This window comes from Pholis gunnellus (genome assembly GCF_910591455.1).
Source record: "Pholis gunnellus genome assembly, chromosome: 6".
Taxonomy (NCBI): domain Eukaryota; kingdom Metazoa; phylum Chordata; class Actinopteri; order Perciformes; family Pholidae; genus Pholis; species Pholis gunnellus.
The window spans coordinates 5,582,430-5,604,718 of NC_136532.1; the positions used below are offsets into that span (position 1 = coordinate 5,582,430).

Genomic DNA, 22,289 nt, shown 5'->3' on the forward strand with positions numbered 1-22,289 from the left:
GCGTGACACGTCTGACTTTGCCAACATAATACAGACAAACTTGAAAAAACAAACGCACAGAGGAAGGACTTCATTCTCTGCTCAGGTAAAAATTACTCCACTATATCTTTACCTAGCAATTATTAGTTTGCTGCTATATTGATGCTCTGAATCCCATTGAACCCTGAAGTATCTTATGTTGTCAGGTATTTCATTTGCTGGGTTAGCCAAAGCAGCCATTCCTGTATGCTTATTTTATCCATTTTGTATTGATATAGAGTAACACAGTGTGATAGAGGACACCCAACAATGGAACAATGTGCTAGAGAAAAATGGTTTGTGTCATGCATTTTAGAAAGCAGATCAAACTATATAAGATAATGTATTTTTCAAATAGCGCAGTTGTCGACAAATGAGAATGTTTTGTGCCCTGAAGCCTAACAATTCATCTCAGCATTGAAATTTGCATCCAATGTTCAAAAAGTCAATAAATAATGTTTAAAAGTCCAATATTTACTGAACATTTTCTCCATGTTCACAGAGCCCAAATTGCACTGCAGCAATCTGGTGGTCTTGAAAGTCAAAATTGTAAATGAAAATTCTGAGTACCGAATAACAAACACTCAATCAAGGGCAACTTTTATAATACTCGTTTTGTGGAACACACATACTCAGTGCTGCATCAACAGAATACACACCTGAAAGCTTAACAGTTTGGTTTTGCTTTTTGTATTCACCACTTACATGCCAATCGGGCACGCTCTAACCATTATGCCCTAAATCTTTGGAGGCAACATCTGTTTGCTACTGTTGGCATTGTGCAGAGAAAGTCTGGAAATACCACACACTTGAAGTAAACTCTGGACTATTGAATCCAAACCCACAATTGTTTGGCTTTAGAACACTTGCACATTGTTTTGCACAAGCTGTTAAAAGTAATTTTATGGCCATATGGCAGAAATTAAGGTCACATCCACATTTCACTGATGTTTTAGTGAGTAAAGGTGACAGTATTTTTAAATTTGAATTTTTATCATCCACATGACTTGCTCATTGACTTTCAGTCGGGATGTGTATAAAAATATGTCTCGAACACCGAGGGAAATATTAAAACCTTTAAGAGCTATAAAATAAATTTGCTAAGAAGGCTAACGGCACCGTGAAGTCAGAATCAGATATTTTCAGGCGTTTCCTGTTTTTCAATTTCAATCACTTCTTTCCATTGTCTAACTCTGCAAATGAAGCAACACGCGGTGACGTAACACAATGAGAGATGCGGTTCGGTAATACAACTGGATGGTGTTTGCCCTGTCATGATAATGCACAAACACACATACACACATACACACACACTGCTGGTTGTAAGGACATCAGGCTCCACGTTGTACCCGTATTGTGTTACTCCTTCCATTACTGCTGACTAACTCTTGGTCTCTGGCTTGAATGATAGCAGCGTGGCACCAGAGTGAGGGCAGCGTCCGTCCGTGTCAAGATATCTGGCACAAGAGAGGGACTGGGAAATCAGACTGGGCCGGCTGAACCCGATCCCTGAAACAGAGACTGGTGCTGCCGATTCTGGTGTTACACATCCAGCAGCATGTGGGGCCCTCGGGCGAGAATGACCTTGCTGACATGAAAGGTCATAAAGCAGCTACGCAAAGAAGGGTTTTTACTGTGCACATTACATCAATTCCATTTTTTTTTTAAATGTTAGGATGGATGGATAGAAATAATGGCATCATACCAACACATTAAAAACAATCAAATCTTTTTTTTAATTTCATGTCTCAGTTACAAATCAGTTCAGTCACAAACATCTTTTATCGTCACATTTTGTCATTGGAGACGTGAAGTACAATGACTGGTAATGGTAATGCCTGTACAACATGATACAAATGCAGCAGCCATCTTTAAAAAAAGGACCTGAGAGGGATGACCTGCAACACCTCTTATTTATTGGTGAATCTCACACCAGAGGAGGAGCACCACAGGTTCGACCACAGAGCTTTGCAGCTCCTGCGGCCAATTTGAATTCAAATTTTCGACAATCGTGACAAAAATGACTAAAGCAGGAACTTGTACCCGGGAGAATGTAAACACACAATGCCAGCCCCGAGGATAAAAAAATACAATGAAGCAGGAAAAAAAGCACCGATTTTCATTACTATTAACAATTTAATAGAGGTCTCAATTTCTTTTTTTAATTTACATTCGGTTTTTACCAGCTCACTTTGATATAAAAACATAACTGGTGAGTTGACTGTGAATCCTCAGCAACACAAATATAAAAAGGACCAGAGAGATATGTACTGTAGGTTTTCTATTGAATAGAGAAGCTGCACACTGTACCTCGTGTTCTTTATTTCATCAAAACAGTGTAGTTAGTTGTGCTTTCTGGTTATTATTTTAATTAGTAATTTAACTTTCTTTTATGTTTTTGTTCAGTATGTTTCTACTGAATTATTTTACCTTGCACTAGTTGAATCACATTCATTTTATGACACATTTTGCGCACTGTCCTTAAACTTGCTAATTAATATATATATGAATTATTATTTTTTTGATTCTCTCAACTCGATGAACATTAAGCGCTGACATTTGTAACGGTCTGAATGTCTATTCATCATCAGTGTTTTGACTGTAATCTTACTTACTTCTTATTTATTTATTTAATATTTTTATGAAACCTAGCAAAATCTTCACTGGGAAATGTTACAAAGAACCTAAATAGGTACAAAATAAAATAATAATGATAATAATAATATAGTGTTACCTATATTTTACTTTACTATATATATATATATATATATATATATATATATAACTTCTTTTTTTATAAATACTGATGATGAATAGACATGCAGACCGTTAGAGGTTAATGGTCAACAAGCCATGTTTTATATATATATATATATATATATAAATGTATATATTTCATCTTAGTGTTTGTGCTGTGCTGCTGCATGTAGCACTTTGGTTTTTGAGGTCTCAGTCTGTAGAGGGCATAGCTTTACATCAGCAAGAGGATACAGTAAGTATTACTGTGGTTGGGATGTGTCCATAGTGTAATATACGTGGTTGTGCAACCCTGGCTATGACTCACAGGTGACACAACACTGTCTTTGGACCGACCTGAGAGAGCAGCGACCCAGCAGCTTCAGCTTGTCACAGAAGCGAGATGACATGGTGTTCTTCCTGCAAACTGGACCTGCATGAGAAGGAATAGGACACAGAGGTCACGTGCCATGAAACACTGCATTACAGATCATATTTAGTGTATTTAGAGTGATTGTAACCAAGAGGTCTGTCACAATAAAACTATTGTGTTGATAGTGAACCTGCAAGGCCAGACAGGCAGGCAGACAGGACACATTGAGCCTTGCGTACAAACCTGTGTTGATCTTGCATTCCTGCATATTGCACTTCCTGAGTGTTTCTGGTTTGGAAATCTTCTCACAGAGGCTGTTTGGCATCAGGGAAAACTCTTGCTCACTCACACAGTTGACTTCCCGCTGCTGCTGACCCCCACCACAACTCACAGAGCACTGAAAATTCACACGCAAACAGAGTGATCATTTTAGTCCACTGCTGCCAGCCTAGTTTATTTTCATTCCGAATGACATTTTGAAATGCCCTCAATGCCTCGAGGTACTCTCGCTCCTGTGTGACTGACCTCCTCCCAGGCCTCAGCTGTCCAGTGAGCGCAGGGCTTGAGACTGCACGTCTCCGTGCTGTTGGGCCTCAGTGTGGCGCTGCAGCGATGGGGCTCGGGGCAGTACACCAGCCGCTCCCTGACGCCTTCGCCACAGCTGCCAGAGCACTGAGTAAAAACACAAGGATTCAACGGAGGTATCTGGTTGGAACAGAAATCCAATCCTCCTACATGTGCAACTGTATACTATGGGAATATGGGGATCTGGGTACGGCCTAAATTTCCTAAATCCTCAATGTTAGAGGCTACGTCTTGCGACAGAGCAGCAATAATTGATGTCCTTGGTGGAAACGGTTACTAGAAAATGGGATGATATCCATAAGAATAACTTTAAACAGAACACTAATCATTCACATATAAAGCAGATTTGTTTTGAAAAGGTAAAAAAAAAAGAAGCAATTTACGTTTCGGTCCCCCAAATTACAAAAATATTGGTGGCAGATATAGCTTTAAGCCAGGGTTGGTAAATTTGAGATACTAGGAAGCATACGCTAGATAAAAACAATTATGCAACCAAAAAAACAAAGTGTTACCAACTCTCTTCCAACAAAAGTAGCTAGCAGCACTCCAAAGGTTACTAATCTAGCGTCAGCAACGCCCATCAAAAGCCACTCCCCCAAAATGATGATAATGAACATAAACAACGACTGTGGCTATTGTAAGCACTCACAGCTGTCAAGCTAACAGCTCTTTCTTCAAAGTTATTTTATTGGACTGTATATATTGTGCATTTTCATACGTAATATTTTATATTTTATTTTACTCTGTAAATTGCTGCTGCTACAAACTAATTTCCCCCTGGGCATGAATAAAGTTTATATCTATCTATCTATCTAATTATTTGGACGAGCTCACAGCAACAACCACAGATACCAGATTTCTTTTTCTCTTTTTTTTGTCAGAGCATTTGATTTATTGGTTTCTGTCGGAAGGTAAAGAGAATATCAACAAATATAACAATACTTTTTTTGAAAGATAAGATGACCATCTCAAGCTTTAAGGCTGGATCTAAAATCAAAATTGAAGCAAATAAAACCCAAACCCTCTGCATGCTTAGATACCACTTGAGTTAAGACAGACAGTATATTTACAAAAACATGTATAACTCTTTAAAGCTATACCAAAACAAAATAAATATTTTACGATTTGATGAGTATAATATTCTTACTGGTCCCCAGGGTGATGTACTCCAGGTCATACAGGGCTTGTGGGGGCAAGTCAAGGTGCTAAGGGGTCTGCTGGACACGGCCTGGCAGTGGAACGGTCTGAGGGGACGTTTACTCTGGGAATCGACACACTGGACTTCCCGGTACCGCCTGCCCACCACCGCACAGGAATCCGGACACTGTGGACGACATCTGGATAAATGGCTCAGAAATACATGGCAAGTGAGAACTGAAGTGACAGACGCAAACCCATTCCGTCGTCATATGGAAAAGTAACGGATAATAAGCGGAATTGTAATTAAGTATTAAGTGTAGCTGTCGGATTCGGTGACCGGAGGAAATCTAACGTTACTCACCTTGCTCCAGCTGCCACTGTGCCAGGTGGCACAGGGCTGCAGGTGACATGTGCGTGCAGGCTCAGGTCTCTTCATGCTGGCACAATCCTCGTCCTTCTGGGAGCTGCACACTACTGTCCTCCATATCGCTCCAATCCCACATGTTGTCGAACACTGGGGAGGGAGGGGGGGGGGGGGGATTTATGAGTGGGTTTATGTGTATGCTGATTTAAAGTGACATGCGAGGCAATAATATTGTAAAGTACATCAGTTATGGAATGTTACAAACAACCAGAAATTCTTAAAGAACTGTACCTGAGGTTTTACATGTTTTAGCCGGATAAAAGCAGATCACTTTTCACGATGAACCACGAACGTTTAAGTGCAGCTTTTATGCAGTTGCAGGCATCAACCGTATTTAAAAAATGTTTTGCTGCCAAACAGCTGACTGATTAATTCCCTACGTTTTCCTTATTATACTTTGCTCATTGTTGGTCTCATGCGTTTTCTGGTAACATAATGCTTTTTCGACAACTCTAAATTGACGCTCAATACCTGCGTAACAAAAATGAATTGAAGCATACAAAGACAGTTTTAATCCCCTCTAGCAACTTTAGCTACAAGCAAAAAAAAAAGAGAACTTAAACAACTAAAGAACAATGCTTTGATAGATTCCAAAAATGTCAGGTGTCAGACAGACTGTATATAGGAAGTGGACTTTGGTTAGAGGACGTTTTGAAGCCTCGAGCTTTGCATTTTGGTTGTCGTCATCTTGGTTTCTTTGCAACCAGAAATGAAACGAGAGGGTGGAGCAAAGTATAACCGACCGCTCAAGATATTTTCAGGCAACCAAAATGTTACAATTAACTTCCATGAACTGAAAACACACTGTGAAAGGGTTAACGTTGTAACCATGCTGTGGTAGAGACCTGTCAATCACAGTAAGCCCGCCCTAAAGCATACCCTGCTTTATAGTCTATTTTACTCTAAATGGACCATCATTAACTAAATGAACATCATGTTGTATTGAAGAAGACTTGAAACTAGAGATTGAGACCATAAACTCATGTTTACAATATTTACTAAGGTAATAAATCAAGTGAGTAATTTTCTCATAGACTTCTATACAATCAGACTTATTTTTGCAACCAGAGGAGTCGCCCCCTGCTGGCCATTAGAAAGAACGTAAGTTTAAGGTACTTCCGTATTAACTTCACTTCTCTCAAGCGGAGGTTGCCACCTGATCTGAAGGTCAATTTTTAAAGCTTTAATTTCCTAGCAGTGAAAGCATGTCTGGAAGGGAACATCTTTCAAAGTCATGTTTGTTGGCTACGTGCACATTTACTGGAATGGTTCTTCACAGAGCAGGATAATATGGTCATAAAATGTCTGTACCCACCTCACTCCAGTTTCCTACAACCCAGAATACATCCATGCTGACTGGCTCTCTGGCCCTCAGGTTGCTTTGGTCACTGACGGAGCTGCTCATGGGACTTTCCGGTCGCTGGTTTTGACCTTTGGACTGACTGCCTTTGGACCAGGAAGAGGGCTTTTTGGCACGAGAGGCAGGGCTAGTTTTCTTGGGTGTCACCGTGGGCTTCTTCAGTTTAACGATCGTCACCGTGGACTGGGGTGAAGCCCCAGTGGTGAACGGTTTCCACGCAGTTGTGGAAGGAGGAGCTTGTGACGTGTGGATGCCAGCTGTCGACGGGACTGAGCGGTACATGGGAGTGGTGAAGGGAACCCTGTGTGTCCGGGGGCTGTATGGATTGATACGAGGGGTGGTGTGGGAGTTGGAGGAGGGATAGCGGTGAGTAGACCTTGCCCATGTTTTAGTACTGGTGTTCGGGTTGGGGTAGGCGGTGGTGGGCGCTTTGGTTGTTGGCATGGTATGTGGACTTGTTTGCAAAGTGGCCGTGACGACTATTTGTGGCGTCGGTGTGGTTGATTTAAGAGGATTTCTGAGGGAGGTAGATGTGGTAATGTCTAGGTCAATAATCCCCTCCTCCTCTGTTGTCCTCTCCTCAACAACGTAATCGTACCCGGGAGTGTACATCTCTACATTTGGCGTACTTCCCTCCTCTCCTTCCTCCCTCTCTTCTACCTTTTCCACGTCCGTTGCTTTTCTGTCCTTTCCCGCAGAGTTGACTTTAGATGGGAAAACTCTCTCATCCCCATTTATCCTCACAACATTGAGGTCATAATCGTCCGTGTCTACGATTTCAGGGATTGTAGGTGTTGAAAGGGACACGGCGGTCGGGGTGGAAGCGGTTGTAGTTTCTTTGGTGGTGGTTTTCTTCCTCACAGTGATAGCAGCGGTGGGTGCCGCTGTGGGAGCAGCTGTGGCCACGGCGCTTGTGGCGGGAGCCCAGGTAGCTTCGGGATCCTTGGTGGGGTGGCTCTTCGGCGGGTAGATGCGCCGGTATTTAGGAGCAGACCCGGGTCGTCTACGAAGACTTGAGTTGGGGCAGCTCTGCAGGGCGCACAGCGATCTGGACCGAGGCTTGGACGAGACGTCACAGGTCTTCTTGGGCGTCAGCGCACACGTGACCGTGCGTGAGCGAACACTTCCGCCACATGTGACGGGGCACTGCGAAAGGAGGAAGAAGACGATGGTTGCGTTAACTCAGAAAAGGCGGTGATCTGTAAGGCCGAAGTCAGAAAGACTATAGCTGCACGTACCTCCTCCCAGTTGCCGACAGCCCAGTCTTTTCCACAGGGTACATCCCTGTTGCACGGCACCACAGGTTTGGGTTTGAGGAGATGCTTGCACTCGACCGGGTGAAGCACCCTTTCCTCCCCCGAGACCGTACGGACACAGAGCACCGTTCGTTTGCGAACCCCATCTGATCCACAGGTGACTGTACACTGCTGCCAGCCGCCCACCCACCACCTGGGCAGAGAGAGGAAGAGACTGCTGGTAAAAGTGATTTGATGGCATTCAGAGATCTTAACAGGGACCACATGGGAATTGTTCGAAAAATGTTTAATACTATATTGCCAATGCATTAACGGATGTTAATGATTTTTTAAATACCCTGTTTGAAGGAAAACAAAACCCTTTTTTTCATTTTACCAAAAGAACCTAAAGTTCTAAACTGTTATATGTTCTCAAAAACACAAGCAAATATGGAAGAACTTTGCCAAAGTCTATAACTGGCAAAATATTGATTGAAATCAGGAAGTATGTCATCAAAGAAGAAGCAAACAAGACTATTAATCTAACCGGGCCATTGATATAAACTCTTGGTACTTGACAGCTTTTAATATGTTCTATGAACACATTTAAGTGGTTACCAAAAGAGTATTGAAGTTCTATAACCGGCCCAAAAGATGAAAATATCAGTGATTTCAATAATTGGTTTCATTGGTCAAATTCTGTCATTACAACCCTGGGCCAAGGGGAGAGAACGCAATATCACTATTGCGACTAACTGAAAAAACTTATAATAAAGCAGTGAAATTACTGCCTTGTTCTTAAACCAGATGTAATATTTCATGGGTATCTACAGTAGCTAGTTAGATAGATCCAATTTTACACTGGCTATAATCATCAAGAAATATTTATAGAGCTAAAATCATAGTCATCAGGACAGTTACAGAAAAAACACCCAGTTGAAAGCGTTTGAGAGAAAGCACCTTGCAGGACAATCCATATTCTTGCACTTTCGGTGTCGGTCTTCCGGACGCCCGGCCGGGTCACACAGAGACTCGTCCACTACCCCCACATCCACCTCAAAACACCGCACAGGCTGGTGCTGTCCACCTAAAATGGCCAGGGAGACAGAAAGCAAATGGGAAAGCAGAGAATTTCGGTGACTAAAATGTCCCCGAAATCCTCCAACTACCACAAATTTACGGAACGGGGAATTCTCTTTCTCGTCAAACGCAACACCGACCTAAGCCGCACGTGGTGCTGCAGTACGTCCACGCCCCGTGCCTCCACCTGTAAAGGGGTTCGATGATGTCATTTCCTCTCTCCTTGGTCTTCTTGATGGTGTACTCGTACGTAATACCCGGGTTCCTCTCCTGAAACAGCAACTGGCATGCCACATGAATTATTATGGAGAGAATTGTTTCATCGTTGAATGTTTGACTCTTTACTTTGATTCCAGCATCTGCGTCTTTGAAATGTTTGAGAAAGCAACTACAGACATTTTATTATCATATTACGTTTGCATGCTCTGATTGGTTGGTTTTTCCTTGAAGTCACTTTTCTCGAACCATGATTGGTTGAAATCCCCATTATGGATTACTTCTATAGATCTCAGTACACTGAAACATTTCAAAACTGTCAAAAATACCCTGCCCTCCCTTCAACCACATTAAAACCTGGCCTACCTGCAGCATGACCGGCCATCTGGTGGGTCCAGGAGCGGTGAGGTTCTCCATGTTCCCGCTGCGCTCATAGTAGAACGTCGTGCCGCCGGCCTCGTACTCCCCGTTCCACTGGATGATGAAGTTGCCGTTGAGTAAGTACTCCTCCGACGTCATGTTTCTCAGAGCCAGGAAGTTACCCGCCTCCTCCACTTCCTTCACCAGGATGTCCCGCGCCCCCTCGGGTATCACACCTACGTCCACGTACCCTGGGAGAGTGGAGAGGGGAATCAGAGTCACGGCGAGGTAATGGATGGCCCACCATGGCTGCTGCTGCCACGCTCTTACCTCCAGACTACCAGACAGTTTCCTCTCTGATCTTTAATGGAGGGTGGGCTCGGTGTGTGGGGGTGGGTGGCATGTGTGTGTGTGTGTGTGTGTGTATTCGGCGTGGGGGGCACTGCCCTGTCTCTGTCTGTTTTTTATTGTGTGTGGATGGGGGAGGACGAAAGCAGCTAGAGTCGGTCTCTGGAGTTTAATGATGTTTGTGGGAAGGTGTGTGTGTTTCTGTGTTTGTGCAGAGGAGGGGGGGAGGGTTGCCCTTGCTCCAAGCCTTTTGAAGTCCTACACATCTGGGCCGGTTATCTGGAAAGGATGCTGTGCGGGGCGAACGCACACAGACAAAGAGAAGGAGAGAGGCAAAGGAGGAAGGATTTTTATAAAAAAATCTGTTTTAAAGCCTTTTTCTCTTTCTGTCTTTGCCGTGTGCCGATTGTGCACTGGAGTTGTACTTTTCCCAAGCATAGTAAAGCCAGCCACGTACAGCAGGACAAACAGGGCTGCCATGACAACAAAGGAACAACACAATGGCGTAACGCTAATGAACTGTCCTGAAATGTCTCCCCCCACCTGTGGAATTTAAGATTTCCGCGCCTTTTCACACTCTTCAAAGCCTCTCCTCATTAACAAGTTGCCTGTTTTGAGTTTTCCTAATTGGATCAATTCTTTCGTCCGGGTGATTCAATTGGTTTCCAGCTGCTCAAGTGTCCCTTTTGCGTTAGAACTCACCGAAGCCCTCTCCGCTGTCAAACGACTTATACACCATCTCGCAGCTTGTGCCGTCGCCCAGGCAGACTCCGCAGCGGTCCTCCTCGGCGTTTGAGTCAATGCCGTAGTCGCAGCCCACCGCCTACGGACACAACACATGTTCAAGCGCATAGCGACAGACAACCAAAAACTCCTCCTCGTGATCCTTACACTGCAGCTTGTCTCATATCCTGCTCCTCTATAACCTCCCCCCCCCCCCCCCCCCCCCCCCTCCTCCTGCCCTTCTTCTAGTCTCTTACCCAGCCACACTACCTTGCACACTCCGTTGACACAGATGTTTCTGGACACGTTGTTCATGAAGCACGGCGTCCCATCCGTCACGGCGTCGAGCATCCTCTCCGAAAAGAACTCCACGACTGGTCGACAGTGCAGCTCGCAGGGGTTCACTGAAGGTTGGGGAGAAGAGGAGTATTATAATGCTGCCTTGTGAGTCCGGTCTACTTTTTATCGATGACATTTTTAAAATCTTTTCTGACAGACAAACCACTCGTGAGCCTGATTAAAAAAAAGTTAATTGTGGAAACAGCTATTTGAATTTGGGTAAATGACACAAAGCACAAAAAAGAATGTGTGCAGGCATTACTGCAGTTAACTGTTGCATGCCCCTGCTGAGATACAGCAGCAGCAGCATCGCCGAGGGGGCTTTCTAGTGCAAATGCTGCCCCCTGCTGGGTGACACACACAATCGCATGTCTGAGGCTTCGATCACTCACACGGGTTAGCCACAGGAATCCACTGGTAGAGCTCATTGTGGTAGGGCACGGTGTCAAACTCGCTGCACAGCATCTCTCGGAAGGTCGGCTTATTAATCTGGCAGGGTTTGGTGTTGCAGGTCCGGTAACGCTTCCTCTCCCCCGTGCAGTACTTGCCCCCGAACTCCGGTCTGCGGATAACACAGTAGCAGGCGCTTTGATTCAACCCTCAGTTCCCCTGGTGTCATCAGTTTGTGGTAGACATGGAGATGAATAGACAAACTCTAGATCTAGAGTCAGCTCTCTTACTTGGGGTTGTTACATTCCCGCTCTGCTGACTGAACTCCAGTTCCACAGGTCCTGGAGCAGTGAGACCAGGTGCTCCACGGGCCCCAGCCTCCATTGACCGTCTCTGGGAGTTTACCCACAATCACGCACTCTCCCGAGATACACCACTGTAGCGAGAGAAAAAACAAAAAATGATACACATTAGTAATATGACACATATTATAGTGGCGGCCTTGTATCCGTAGCGCTAACCACCTCCATCCCCGGGGGCAATGTAATCCACACCCTAGCGAGACAAAGCAACCCGGGCACCACCCACCTTCTCCGGTCCGCAGCGGGTGCCGTCTATGGGCGAGTCCAGTTTAGAGCGACAGGAGCCGTTCACCGAACACCAAAGAATCTGGCACATGTTCTGAGAGAGAAAAGACACATGTCCACGAGCAATGAGAAAAGGGACTCTCTTCTTAAGAGGATTTCTGACATTTTCCGTTGGCGCAGACACTCACGTCGACCTCGTGGCAGAAGGTGGCATTGGGGCCGTACTGGAGCTGGCACTGGTGGTGCGTGGTGTAGCGGACGCCGAGGCGAGCCAGCGGGGTGGTTAGGTCCCTCTTGGAGGGACGGTCATCCAGACAGAAACCCCAGCCGCGGCTAGGACAGAGAAACGAAGGTGTGGTATTGAATGAGTGACCTTTTGAAAGACAGACGAAGAAGAAAAAGGGGCGCAGGGTTCGAGGTACTTGTTTGCTTTGAACATTCAGCAGAAAATGTAAATATATTTATATACTGCCATGACATGTCAAGGAACATGCTTACCATTTGCTTTTATACCATACTGCAGTCTCCCAGCACAGTTTTAAATTAAAAAAAGGTGACGGGAAAACACTGAGAAAATGACTTGCGAAACGGTGATTTACAAAGTTTGGTGGGACGGAGTGAACTCCGACCTCTGACTTTGCTCCAGGCAAAACCGGTGTTGTCGGACAGGAATTCTAGAGTTCATCATTGTGACGGTTTTCAAGAAGAAATAATGAAGAGTCAAAGCAAACATTTAAGGATATTTGTGCGACTCCCTCTAACGTTCCCTTGGGCTCTGTTTGCTTTTTCTGTCATGTGCCGGATTTTCTAGCTTCGAATGAATTGCGCTCGCTCAGCACATTTTGCACCCTCGTCATGGTTTGCTACACATGAACGTCTTCAGAACTTTTTGTTCCAACACACAACACACCCATTGCGTTTTTTTTCGAATACTTTTCACCACCTCCAGTCAAATCCACACCAGCATATCCACTTCATCTTCACAACCCTGGCGATTCATACAGTTTTGCAGACCACTTGCGTGCTACCCCACAAAGACAGAAAAATTGCATTAAAAACCGAGTGAACCATGTCAGATTTTTTATGAAACAAAGCCTTACTCGAGGAAGCGCGTGATGTATTCTTTGGAGCAGGAGGACCAGGTGAGCGGCGAGCTGTCGTACATCAGCTGTCTGGACATGATGAACGGGTGCCTCCCCGCCAGCTCGCAGTCATTCCCCTGACCGTCGTGATGGATTCCAAAGCTGCGCACAAACATCAAGCAACACGACCATTAGTTATGATGATTCCCTCCCCACACACAAAGGAGTTATGATAGACGGCCCTCGGCTGTCGGCCCTGCCGCCGAACACAAACTGCCTGCTGACCTCAACAGAACTCTACAACGATAACTGCAAGTAACACATTTCTTTCCTCGTTTGCACATTTCCTGTAAGTACAAAGCAGAAAAGTACAGTGATTTTTCTCCCAAACAGCATACTATGAAAGATTTTGTACATGATGTATACATTATATTAGTAGCATATAGTGTGGGATTGGATCTCAGGTGTTTAGAGAAAGTTCCATCGCTTCATGCATTACTCTTTCTAAACAAAGGCTCAACTCTTCCCTTCATCCAACTCAGTCATACAGTCCTCATAATCAGATATGGATTTAAAAACTGTTGTCTTGTGATTGAACTGACAATGAAAATAAGGTTTACTGTCTCCCAGTAATCCAAATCAAATCTTTCTGTCACTTCCACCATTATTAAAGCACCCACATCACATCAATCCCATGAAGCAATCTTTTTTCTTTACCTGACGCTAATGCTAGGAGATTTACTGAAGCAACCGTATTTTTCTCTATAGCGACTTATCACGGGAGCGAGACGCTTTCTTTGTCACATGGCCAATTGTTTTTACGATATTTCATTATTGGGGGCATTTTATCACACAGTCCACACACAGACAGACCTGTGGCCCAGTTCATGAGCGACGGTGAAGGAGACCGGCAGTCCCGAGTCCTCGTTGATGTTGCAGCTGCGGTGCGGTTGACACATCCCAGACAGATGGGACAGACCCAGGGTCTCACAGGGCTGGTTCATCCCAGCACAGATGTCTTTCCTGGGGGAAGCAAACACAGGCTCACCATGTGTCGTATAGGTCCCATTTCCACCATGAGAGGGCCGCCGAGCATCAGGGCGTATCGTTTCATTTATCTATGGATGAAGCTGACCTAAGAACACATGCGCGTGCGTGGTGTGTCACTTGCCTCGTGATCAACACAGCAACGTCATGGTGAGCTGGGTGCGTGTCACTCTGTGGATTGAGGTTCTTCTGCCAAGCACAGAAACTGGACAACGTGGTGTCCGCATGGTGAACGACCTTTAACCCTTTCTGCAACAGACAGTAGAATTAGAAAAGACATTCTGTACATTTTTGGCATTATTTAGATTTGTGTTTATTTATTTATATATATTTTCTTACATTCAGTGATTTGACAGAATCTCAAAATAATGAAGAAAAATGTTTGTTTTCATTCTTTCAAGGGGAATTTAGAAGGCAATGTCCATGTGAGCGCCGTTCCAGCAAGGCAACCATTTAACTTTCACTGACTTTCGTTTCAAAACAGGTGTTTTTATACACAAGTTATGACCGTTTTTTTCCTTTTAAGCCAAGAAAGTTTTGCAAATATGGTGACATTTTATCGGGACAAACAATGTTGTTTTCATCGCCAGTCCTACAGGTTGTTGTTGCACTTTGTGTCTATTTATTTTCCAGTTTGTCACACTGGTTAGCTTATTTTTTCTTCCAATTTCTGCATCAACAGATGCAAATTAGTGTCAATTGTGCGCTCTCCATGCACGAATAAAACACAAATCAAAGGAGTCTCCTGCTTTACTTCACCTCCTAACTTCCCCCCAGAGGAATGCTTTTCTTGCAATAGCCTTAACACATGCATCGTCAAAGAAAGACATCCCGACACCAACTTCTTCGGGAAAGTGTTACCTCTTCTCCCTGCAGTAGAATGAGGCGAACCAAGATGACGTGGATGGCGTTCCCGATACTTGCATCATGAAAGATCCCAGCCACCTGTCAACACCGAAAACATTCACCAATAAAACTATATCTTTTTTAAACTTAACATAAGATGTGAAGAGTTAAATCTGATTCTAACTCCTCACCATGTTCATGATGGTGAAGATGTAGGACTCCACGTTATCGCTGCCGTGGTATTCTATGAGCTTGGCGTCGACCACCACCATGGTCTCCACCCAGCGTTCTCTGCTGACCGAGCGCGGCCAGCGAGGCTGAGCCCAGTCCTCCCCCATCTGCTCCCTCTCCCACTCCTCCCTCTCCCTCTCCACCTGGACAGAGTCGCTTGGAGCATCTAGAGCGCGGACGAAGGAAGACATCACTTACGATACACTCAGGGCTTATCCTCGCTTGACACAGGCGGAGACGGAGTAAAAAAGAAATGCTCACGAACATCTGCAGTTCCACACACATTGAGGTACACACCTTGAACCCCGCAGGGGCTGGGCGTCTTTTTGGACTCAACGCTGCGTTTGTTTCTCTGACGTCCTGTTAGAACTCTTGGATAGACGATATGGGGCTCAGGAGTCCCCGCAGGATCATCGGGGGTCTTTTGGACAGGTTCGATAAAGTAGTGTCCCTCCGGCAGCGAGAAGAAGCCTCTCTGAGGAAGATAAAAATGAACATGCATCAAGTAGAAACGAGTGAGTCTGGCTCAATCCCTTCCATTGCACTGAAAAATCTAAAAAGGGCAAAGATATTGACACGAGGCTCTGCTCAGTCACAGCTACAGATTGTTAATAACGATTAAAAAGATGATTCATTTCATCCCAAAATCATGCCTAATGCAGCTTCAAGTAGCATTCTTTTGTGTTAAAGCATTTACGACAACAAATGTCCCACAATTCAATATTTCCCACACTTCAAAAGATGGACTTTCTCTACTGAAAAAAGTCCATTCCTCAGTAATTTCCATCTGGGTGGAATCCATCATTAGTCAACAGATCTGAATATATGTTGTGCTTTCTCGTTCCCCGAGGCACATTCTCTGTCTGCCGCTGCTGCAGCAGCAACACAAAGACGTTTTCCTAAGTATGCCGTGCGTGTTCTTACTGGTGCTGACTGTTCACTCGCCAACCGGTGAGCTCAGCTGGCAAAACGCACACATGTAGGAGTACTTGGGTAGGGCGCCCTCGCACACAGACGCACCCACATAAACACACAGACGCACGCAAACGCACAAAAAAAAACCTTTTGACTTTTCCTTCTAAACCAAGCACAATGTGAATGTCTCAAGTCAAGCTCAGTGTTTGCAAGTTCTCATCATTTAGTTGAGTGTGTGTCTGTGTGTCTGTGAGAGAGAGAGTGAGACCAAACAAGCCCAAACTGTTCCCAGATGAACCCCTCCCTCTCCGCTTAAACAAACTTGCAAGAAACAGAATGAGAGAGAGAAGCGTACTCATTTTGACAGCCAAACAGATGGAAAAAGCACAACTGAGTAAAGAATTTTAATTTATTTTCCTCAGCAGGAATTTTTCATGTGCAAGAAAAAATGCATCCAAGGATATTTCATTTCAAAACGCAATTAGGTATTGAATCGAACAAGAACAACGGCAAGTATTTCCGAGAATATGATGTAGATAGCACCTGATTCTTGGATCTCTTGTCAGTGTTTTTGGAGCCAGAGGCAGATGTGAAAAACCAGGCCATGCAGTGCTTACAGTTGTGGTTCCCCAGGGTCGACCCCGCTGTTTACTGCTGTAACTCACTCTTCAGCTTTCACGTTTCTTGTGTTTCAGCTACATTCATTCAGCAGGCTGCAGAGCTCTGGCTGAGTATCAAGTGTCTCCATTCAGGGAGTTCAGAAAGTGCAAATCTGGAACAGCACTCCCTTTGGAAAAACTATATTACTCCACCCGTTAAACCGAACCTTGTAAAATAAGATGGAGTGTCAACAATCTGGAGCAGAAACTTTCGATACAAACAAGCTCTTCAGGCTTCTTATCGGTGTTGTAGTCAAGACAACCTAAACCGAGACCAAAATCAGAGTGTATCGAGACAAGACAGACTTTGATGAGTTGGGACCAAGTCAAGACCAAGACCAGAGTCTATCGAGACAAGACCAAGACTTTAAGGGGTTGAGACCAAGACAAGACCAGACTGTATCGAGACAAGACAGAGACTTTGATGGGTTGAGACCATGACCATGCCAATGACGAGATGAGGCAGAGACCTTCAAATAGTGGTCTTGAGACTGGTTTCAAGTACTACAACGTTGCTTGTTATTTCATTCAAATATCACCAGAACAACAACAGCAATAACCATGAACAAAAGTCGTCCATATATATATATAAAAAAACTCTGATTAAATGTAGCAATGTTTAAGAGGTTTTCCACTGACTCAGAGCATGGCCTTCAGCCAGGGGTCCCTGAGTTGCCGTGGACTCATACTCAAAGCATGCAGGCCGATATGCCTGCTGGGAACGCTTCCCACCGGCCCTGTGCAGAAAAATACTCTGTATCTCATCCGCACGCTCTTCTTTGCCAGGGTCAACATGATTTAACCGCAATAAGATTTGTTATTTGTTTATTTGTGATCCACATAAGGGCAGATACTCTGTCATCACGGTGTCTCCGATATGTTGGACTTCCAAGTGAGTCCCGGCAGCGAGAAGCAGGTGGTGGGGTGCAGATCAACCAGGAAGGAATGCTACAGAGAGGCCCATCCAAACACTCAGGCCATAGCTCTGCTTGATCTGTATGATCTGCATACCAAAGGCAGCGCGGCACTGCACGGCTTCGCTTGTACAGTGCTGTTACGGTGATCCTTAAATCACCACGTACAGATCTTGTGTGATGTCTGCGCTCAACCAACAAAGACAAGGATACCAACTAAGACTTCCATCTGAGCAAAAATAGGGACGCAACCGTTTTTTTGTTGTTGTTTTTTGCTCGGAATCCCGAATACTCATCGTTGCACTTGAATTCACTTTTGCCACCTCTCCTTCCTCTGCCGCCCCTTCTCCTCCTTTTCCTCTGACCCAGAGGAAACGTGTTTGGGTGCGAGGTGCCAGAGCCAGGGGAGGTTACCATGACACAGGTCTGTGTTCTAAATACATCGGCCATGTGGAACTGCTTTACTTCTGTTTCCTGCTTCTGTGGGTTTTTGTAGTGCTGGCCAACTGGGTCTGGAATAAAAGTCCCCGCTGTTACGCAGCCTGCGGCCCAAAGGAGAGGTGGGAGCGGATGGTGCTCGTTACTGCAATGTGATCAATCCTAACAAATATTCTTACACAACTGGTTCTTGATAATTCCAGATTTCACAAGCCTTAAGTTTGTTTTTACTTCACAAGATAGTTCTGCCTGTGAGCTTATTTAACTCCTCGGGAGGTCAGAAGACATTATCTTTTCTCTTCTTGCACAGTGCCAAGAAACAGGCAGGAAAATGCAGACATAATGGGTCTGAACTTGCATGATCTTTCTTTGTGCTGTGCCTCGAGGACTACTGAAGATTGCACTGAGAGAGCTTCGGCTTCGCTTGATTTGAAAGGTTTAGCCCGGGGAAATTGGAGGGGGTGGGGGGGGGGGGCTGACAGCAACCTCCATCTAATTACTGCGGTCCTCACGTTTTCACATGTACAGTAAAAAGCAAAGGGCTTTATAAAGAGACGTAATCATGTGTAAAGTAAATATTTCTCACTGCCGCACATTCGTTGAAGCAAGTGTGACTTCATTTTGTCAACCAGAAGTGTGAGTTTAACTGGTGCTAATGAAGTGGCAGAAGCGACCACATTGTGGCTTTTACGGCCTTTAAAATTCTTCATCCTGCTCTGAATTCGCAAAGTGATTTACTTCACCGGCACAGACATCATATGATCAACACGAGAGGCGAGTTACCAGAGTTATAGGCTCTTTAATAAGAGCCGAAATGATTAGTCGATAAATCTATAAGTATATCGACAAAAAAAAAAGAAGAGAGAGTAGTCGTTTCAAATACTTTTCAGGCAAAATTCCCCCCAAAACAATGCAGCTTCTGAGATCATCTGATCACGCTGATATTGTTATAGACAAACGAAAATCCATTGATTATTATGATGATTACACAGTTTTCATCAAATAATCAGGAATCGCTGATGGATCCCTTTTTGAAAAACTGCCACCCTAACTTTTATAAACCAATGGTAAATGATGTCTTTGTCATATTTGTTGTTTTTGCTGCATCCTGTTAGTTCCTTTGGTAACTCCTGTCTACATAAACAAAGGATTATCATGCATCTATATTTCGAAGCAGTCCATCTCTATCTGTCTCCTGAGGGTGAATGATCTCCGCTGCAGCTGGGAGGGTTTTCCCTCCCACATCTGTCTGGCTGAGTCTTGCCGTTTGGTGTTCTGTCTCTGTGGTTTTAGCTGTTGTAGACCACCTTCCACAGAACAGAAAAAAAATCTGTGGTTCCCCTGGTAGGTCGGAGAAAAGGGACACACTGGAGCGTTCGGGATCACAGAAAGAAAGAAAAAACATCTTCTGAGGGCAGTAGGTTGTAGATATTTGCATTTACGAGATTTGGCAGGAAGAGTGCAGCGCAACCCACGCAATCATAACAAGGCAAGACCCTGCAAGGAGAGGCATTCCTGCTGTGACACAATGAGACACGAACTCCGAAGCATTCTTGGGGACTGGAAAACGGACCCATCGCAGAGTTCCTTTCATTTGTCTCAAAAGAATATTGGCGTGAATTGTAATTGCTCAGTAATTATGTCAAAACGTGATGGAGGGTGTCTTTTGAGCAGCTCTTATTTTGGTGAAAATAAAGCTTAAAAACTCAACCATGAATTTCTGCAGAAATGTTCATGTGGCGCTTCTCGTGATCAGAACTCTTCATATGTGGAGCTGCTTTCTGGGGCCCAGCTGTCTTCTCTCCTCTGTAGTTGTGAACTGCTTCTATGATTAGAAACATTTCAGCTGCATTTAGAGATAAAAACAGTTTTCTGAACATAAAACGTACGGTTTGGCCCTATTTCCTGTCTCTCCATCTGTCAAACCTTATAGTTCCAGACTGTAAAAAAAAGAAAAAGAAAGTTACAAAATATATTACTGTCTGAGTGAAGAACAAAGTAACGCCGCACGTCCAAGGATGGGGGGTTTGCAGGGAGAGTCTCTGCAGGAAACGGACAGCGACGTGAATGAATGAGGATGAAAGAACAGAGGATGAAAGGACAGAGGGAAAACCTCTGAGAGACAAAAAAGACAGACGGGGTCTCTAAAGTTGGCCGAGGAGCAGAACCCGTCGGCGGGTCTGCAGCGCGGCCACTCTGCAAAAGGTGTCAGGAAGTCTTTTGAAGGGCAAACCAACACATGGAGCACTGTCAGATGGAAGGGTTCGCTGAACAGCCAGTGACTACCTCCTGGAACTACATACCAGCTTCCTCTTTTTCTCCTGTGTGTTAAGAAAAAAACCTACCTGCCAAAAGGGCGAAAAGGAGAAAAGCTTCATGTGGACGAGAGGATGAATGAGAGAGAGTTTTGTTTTTTAATCGGCCTGCTACGCACGTGAGACGATGCGATTCCTTACCAGGCCCTCACAGGTGCTGATGGCAGCAGTTCCTCGCACGTCGGGGGCCTCCACCGTCCCGAGGAGGTGACAGGAGCTCCCCCCGGGGCGGCGATGCTCGGTACCGCCGGCGGTGCCGTTCCTCCTCTCCAGGACGTAGTCGCTCGAAAGCAGACGATCGTTGGCGGTCAGGTTGAACATCAAAGAGCGACCCCCGAGGTCGACCTTGTAGTAGACTCGTCCCCCCAAACTGAGGGGTCGGAGGTCACGCCTGGCTCGCCCACCATCAAAGTGGTGAGCCAGGGAGTGAGAGATGAACTCCCCATCACCGGTGGTCTTCACTGGGTGGACAGTGGACACATCTGACTGGGACAGCTGACCTGCAGAGTGAAACACAACAGAAGGGCCCTTGTAATTGTGATGCACTGATTGCACGGGCTTTTACTGCACACTGACATTAACATGCACTATATAACTTCTAGCAGTCATTCAACTCACGCATGCACAGTGCAGCTTCCCATTGGAGCTGCACCACACTGACCTTGTTCTGCAAAGAGGGGGAAGACTCCGCCGGAGTAGGAGAGCTCTCCGTGGCCGGCTGCCAACGTGAAAACAAAGTGCAGCAGAAAGAGAACCGGGCGCTCGCGCGACCATCGCATTTTTCACGTAGCCAAACTCAAACTGCTGCAGAAAGAGTGCCGGGCATCGGGGTTCCCGGTGGCGTTAGAGGCGACCACTTCGACCGTGCGCTGCACCGTGACATGACATGACATGAACGCGCTCCGATGAGGGACCGGGAAGCCCGCGTGAGCGTGGTTTAAAAGAGGGAGAAAAGCTCCGCCGGCTCTGCAGAGGGAAGGAGAGGAGGAGAGGAGGAGAGGAGGAGTGTTCTCTGGGCTACAGCGTCTGCCTTTTTTTCTTTGCGGGAGGAGCGGCAGGGGGAGCAGGCTTCGTTGATGAGAACGAGGCGCTGTCTGTTATGTGTCCAGACTTGCACCAAAACCCTGCACCAGCGGCGCGTCATTAGCGCGAGGCAATTTGCTGCCTCTCCAAAAAAAAAAGAACGCTTGAGGAAATTAGGTGGAACATTTTAGGGAAAAAAACTTGATGGTTCCTGAGAGGAATTATAGATCCGCCCACAATATTACAACTGTAAAACTACAACAATCTAAAGTGGTGTTTATTAGTCCATCAGAGTTGATCCAGTTTTCAAATAGGCCTTATTCCCTATCTCCGTGGCTAATATGACTAACTTTATGGCAGCTGTATCAGTTATGATAAGATTAAATACCTGTCAACACTTCAACACAAACGGTAGGCCTGCTATAAAAATGCATCAACATATAAAGTTATGTAAAGCTTGTACAATTGATCTCCCTGCTACTGCTCCAGATTCTGATACAGATGCTTATGGGAAGATTTGGGGAAATTAGCTACATTTTGTTTTTGCATACTTGGAAACGTATTTTTGCATCCCATGAATAAGAAACTGGTCTTAAAAGTCAAACAACAGGCCAACCCTATGCAAACACATGCATTCTTTAGTTTTATTTGAGGCAAAGGAAAGAAATATTAGCTCATTCCATGTCAGACAATGATTTCCATACGGTTTAGCTCTAGCTCTGCCTGTTATGCCAGTAGAATTAGATTTTAGTGTGCAGGACTGTGGTGGATTCAGGGAAACTGGACCCCAAGAATACCTTCACACTTCAATATATTGTACTTCCAGCCTCCACTGTCAAAGTAGACAAGCGTGTCTGACGTTAACGGTGCACTGTGGAATAACAGGCCACTGCAAGACATTGTTT

The 22,289-nt window shown here is 45.0% G+C and overlaps 1 protein-coding gene across 1 annotated transcript; it reads right to left on the bottom strand.

Annotated features, from left to right (window-relative positions):
* Window positions 1–1,735: 1,735 nt before the first annotated feature.
* LOC306697117 (A disintegrin and metalloproteinase with thrombospondin motifs 12-like) lies at window positions 1,736–21,280 on the bottom strand. Its single transcript, XM_079160865.1, has 24 exons — window positions 21,023–21,280; window positions 20,503–20,861; window positions 15,418–15,595; window positions 15,081–15,286; window positions 14,905–14,988; window positions 14,168–14,292; window positions 13,870–14,019; window positions 13,015–13,158; window positions 12,103–12,247; window positions 11,916–12,008; window positions 11,618–11,763; window positions 11,330–11,499; window positions 10,869–11,002; window positions 10,578–10,698; window positions 9,534–9,778; window positions 9,092–9,233; window positions 8,832–8,958; window positions 7,875–8,085; window positions 6,592–7,782; window positions 5,214–5,366; window positions 4,860–5,036; window positions 3,653–3,799; window positions 3,371–3,524; window positions 1,736–3,187 (listed from the first exon to the last, which is right to left on the bottom strand). The coding sequence occupies exons 1-24, from the start codon at window positions 21,138–21,140 to the stop codon at window positions 3,072–3,074; spliced, it is 4,836 nt and encodes a 1,611-aa protein (XP_079016991.1). The 5' UTR covers window positions 21,141–21,280; the 3' UTR covers window positions 1,736–3,071.
* Window positions 21,281–22,289: the final 1,009 nt, after the last annotated feature.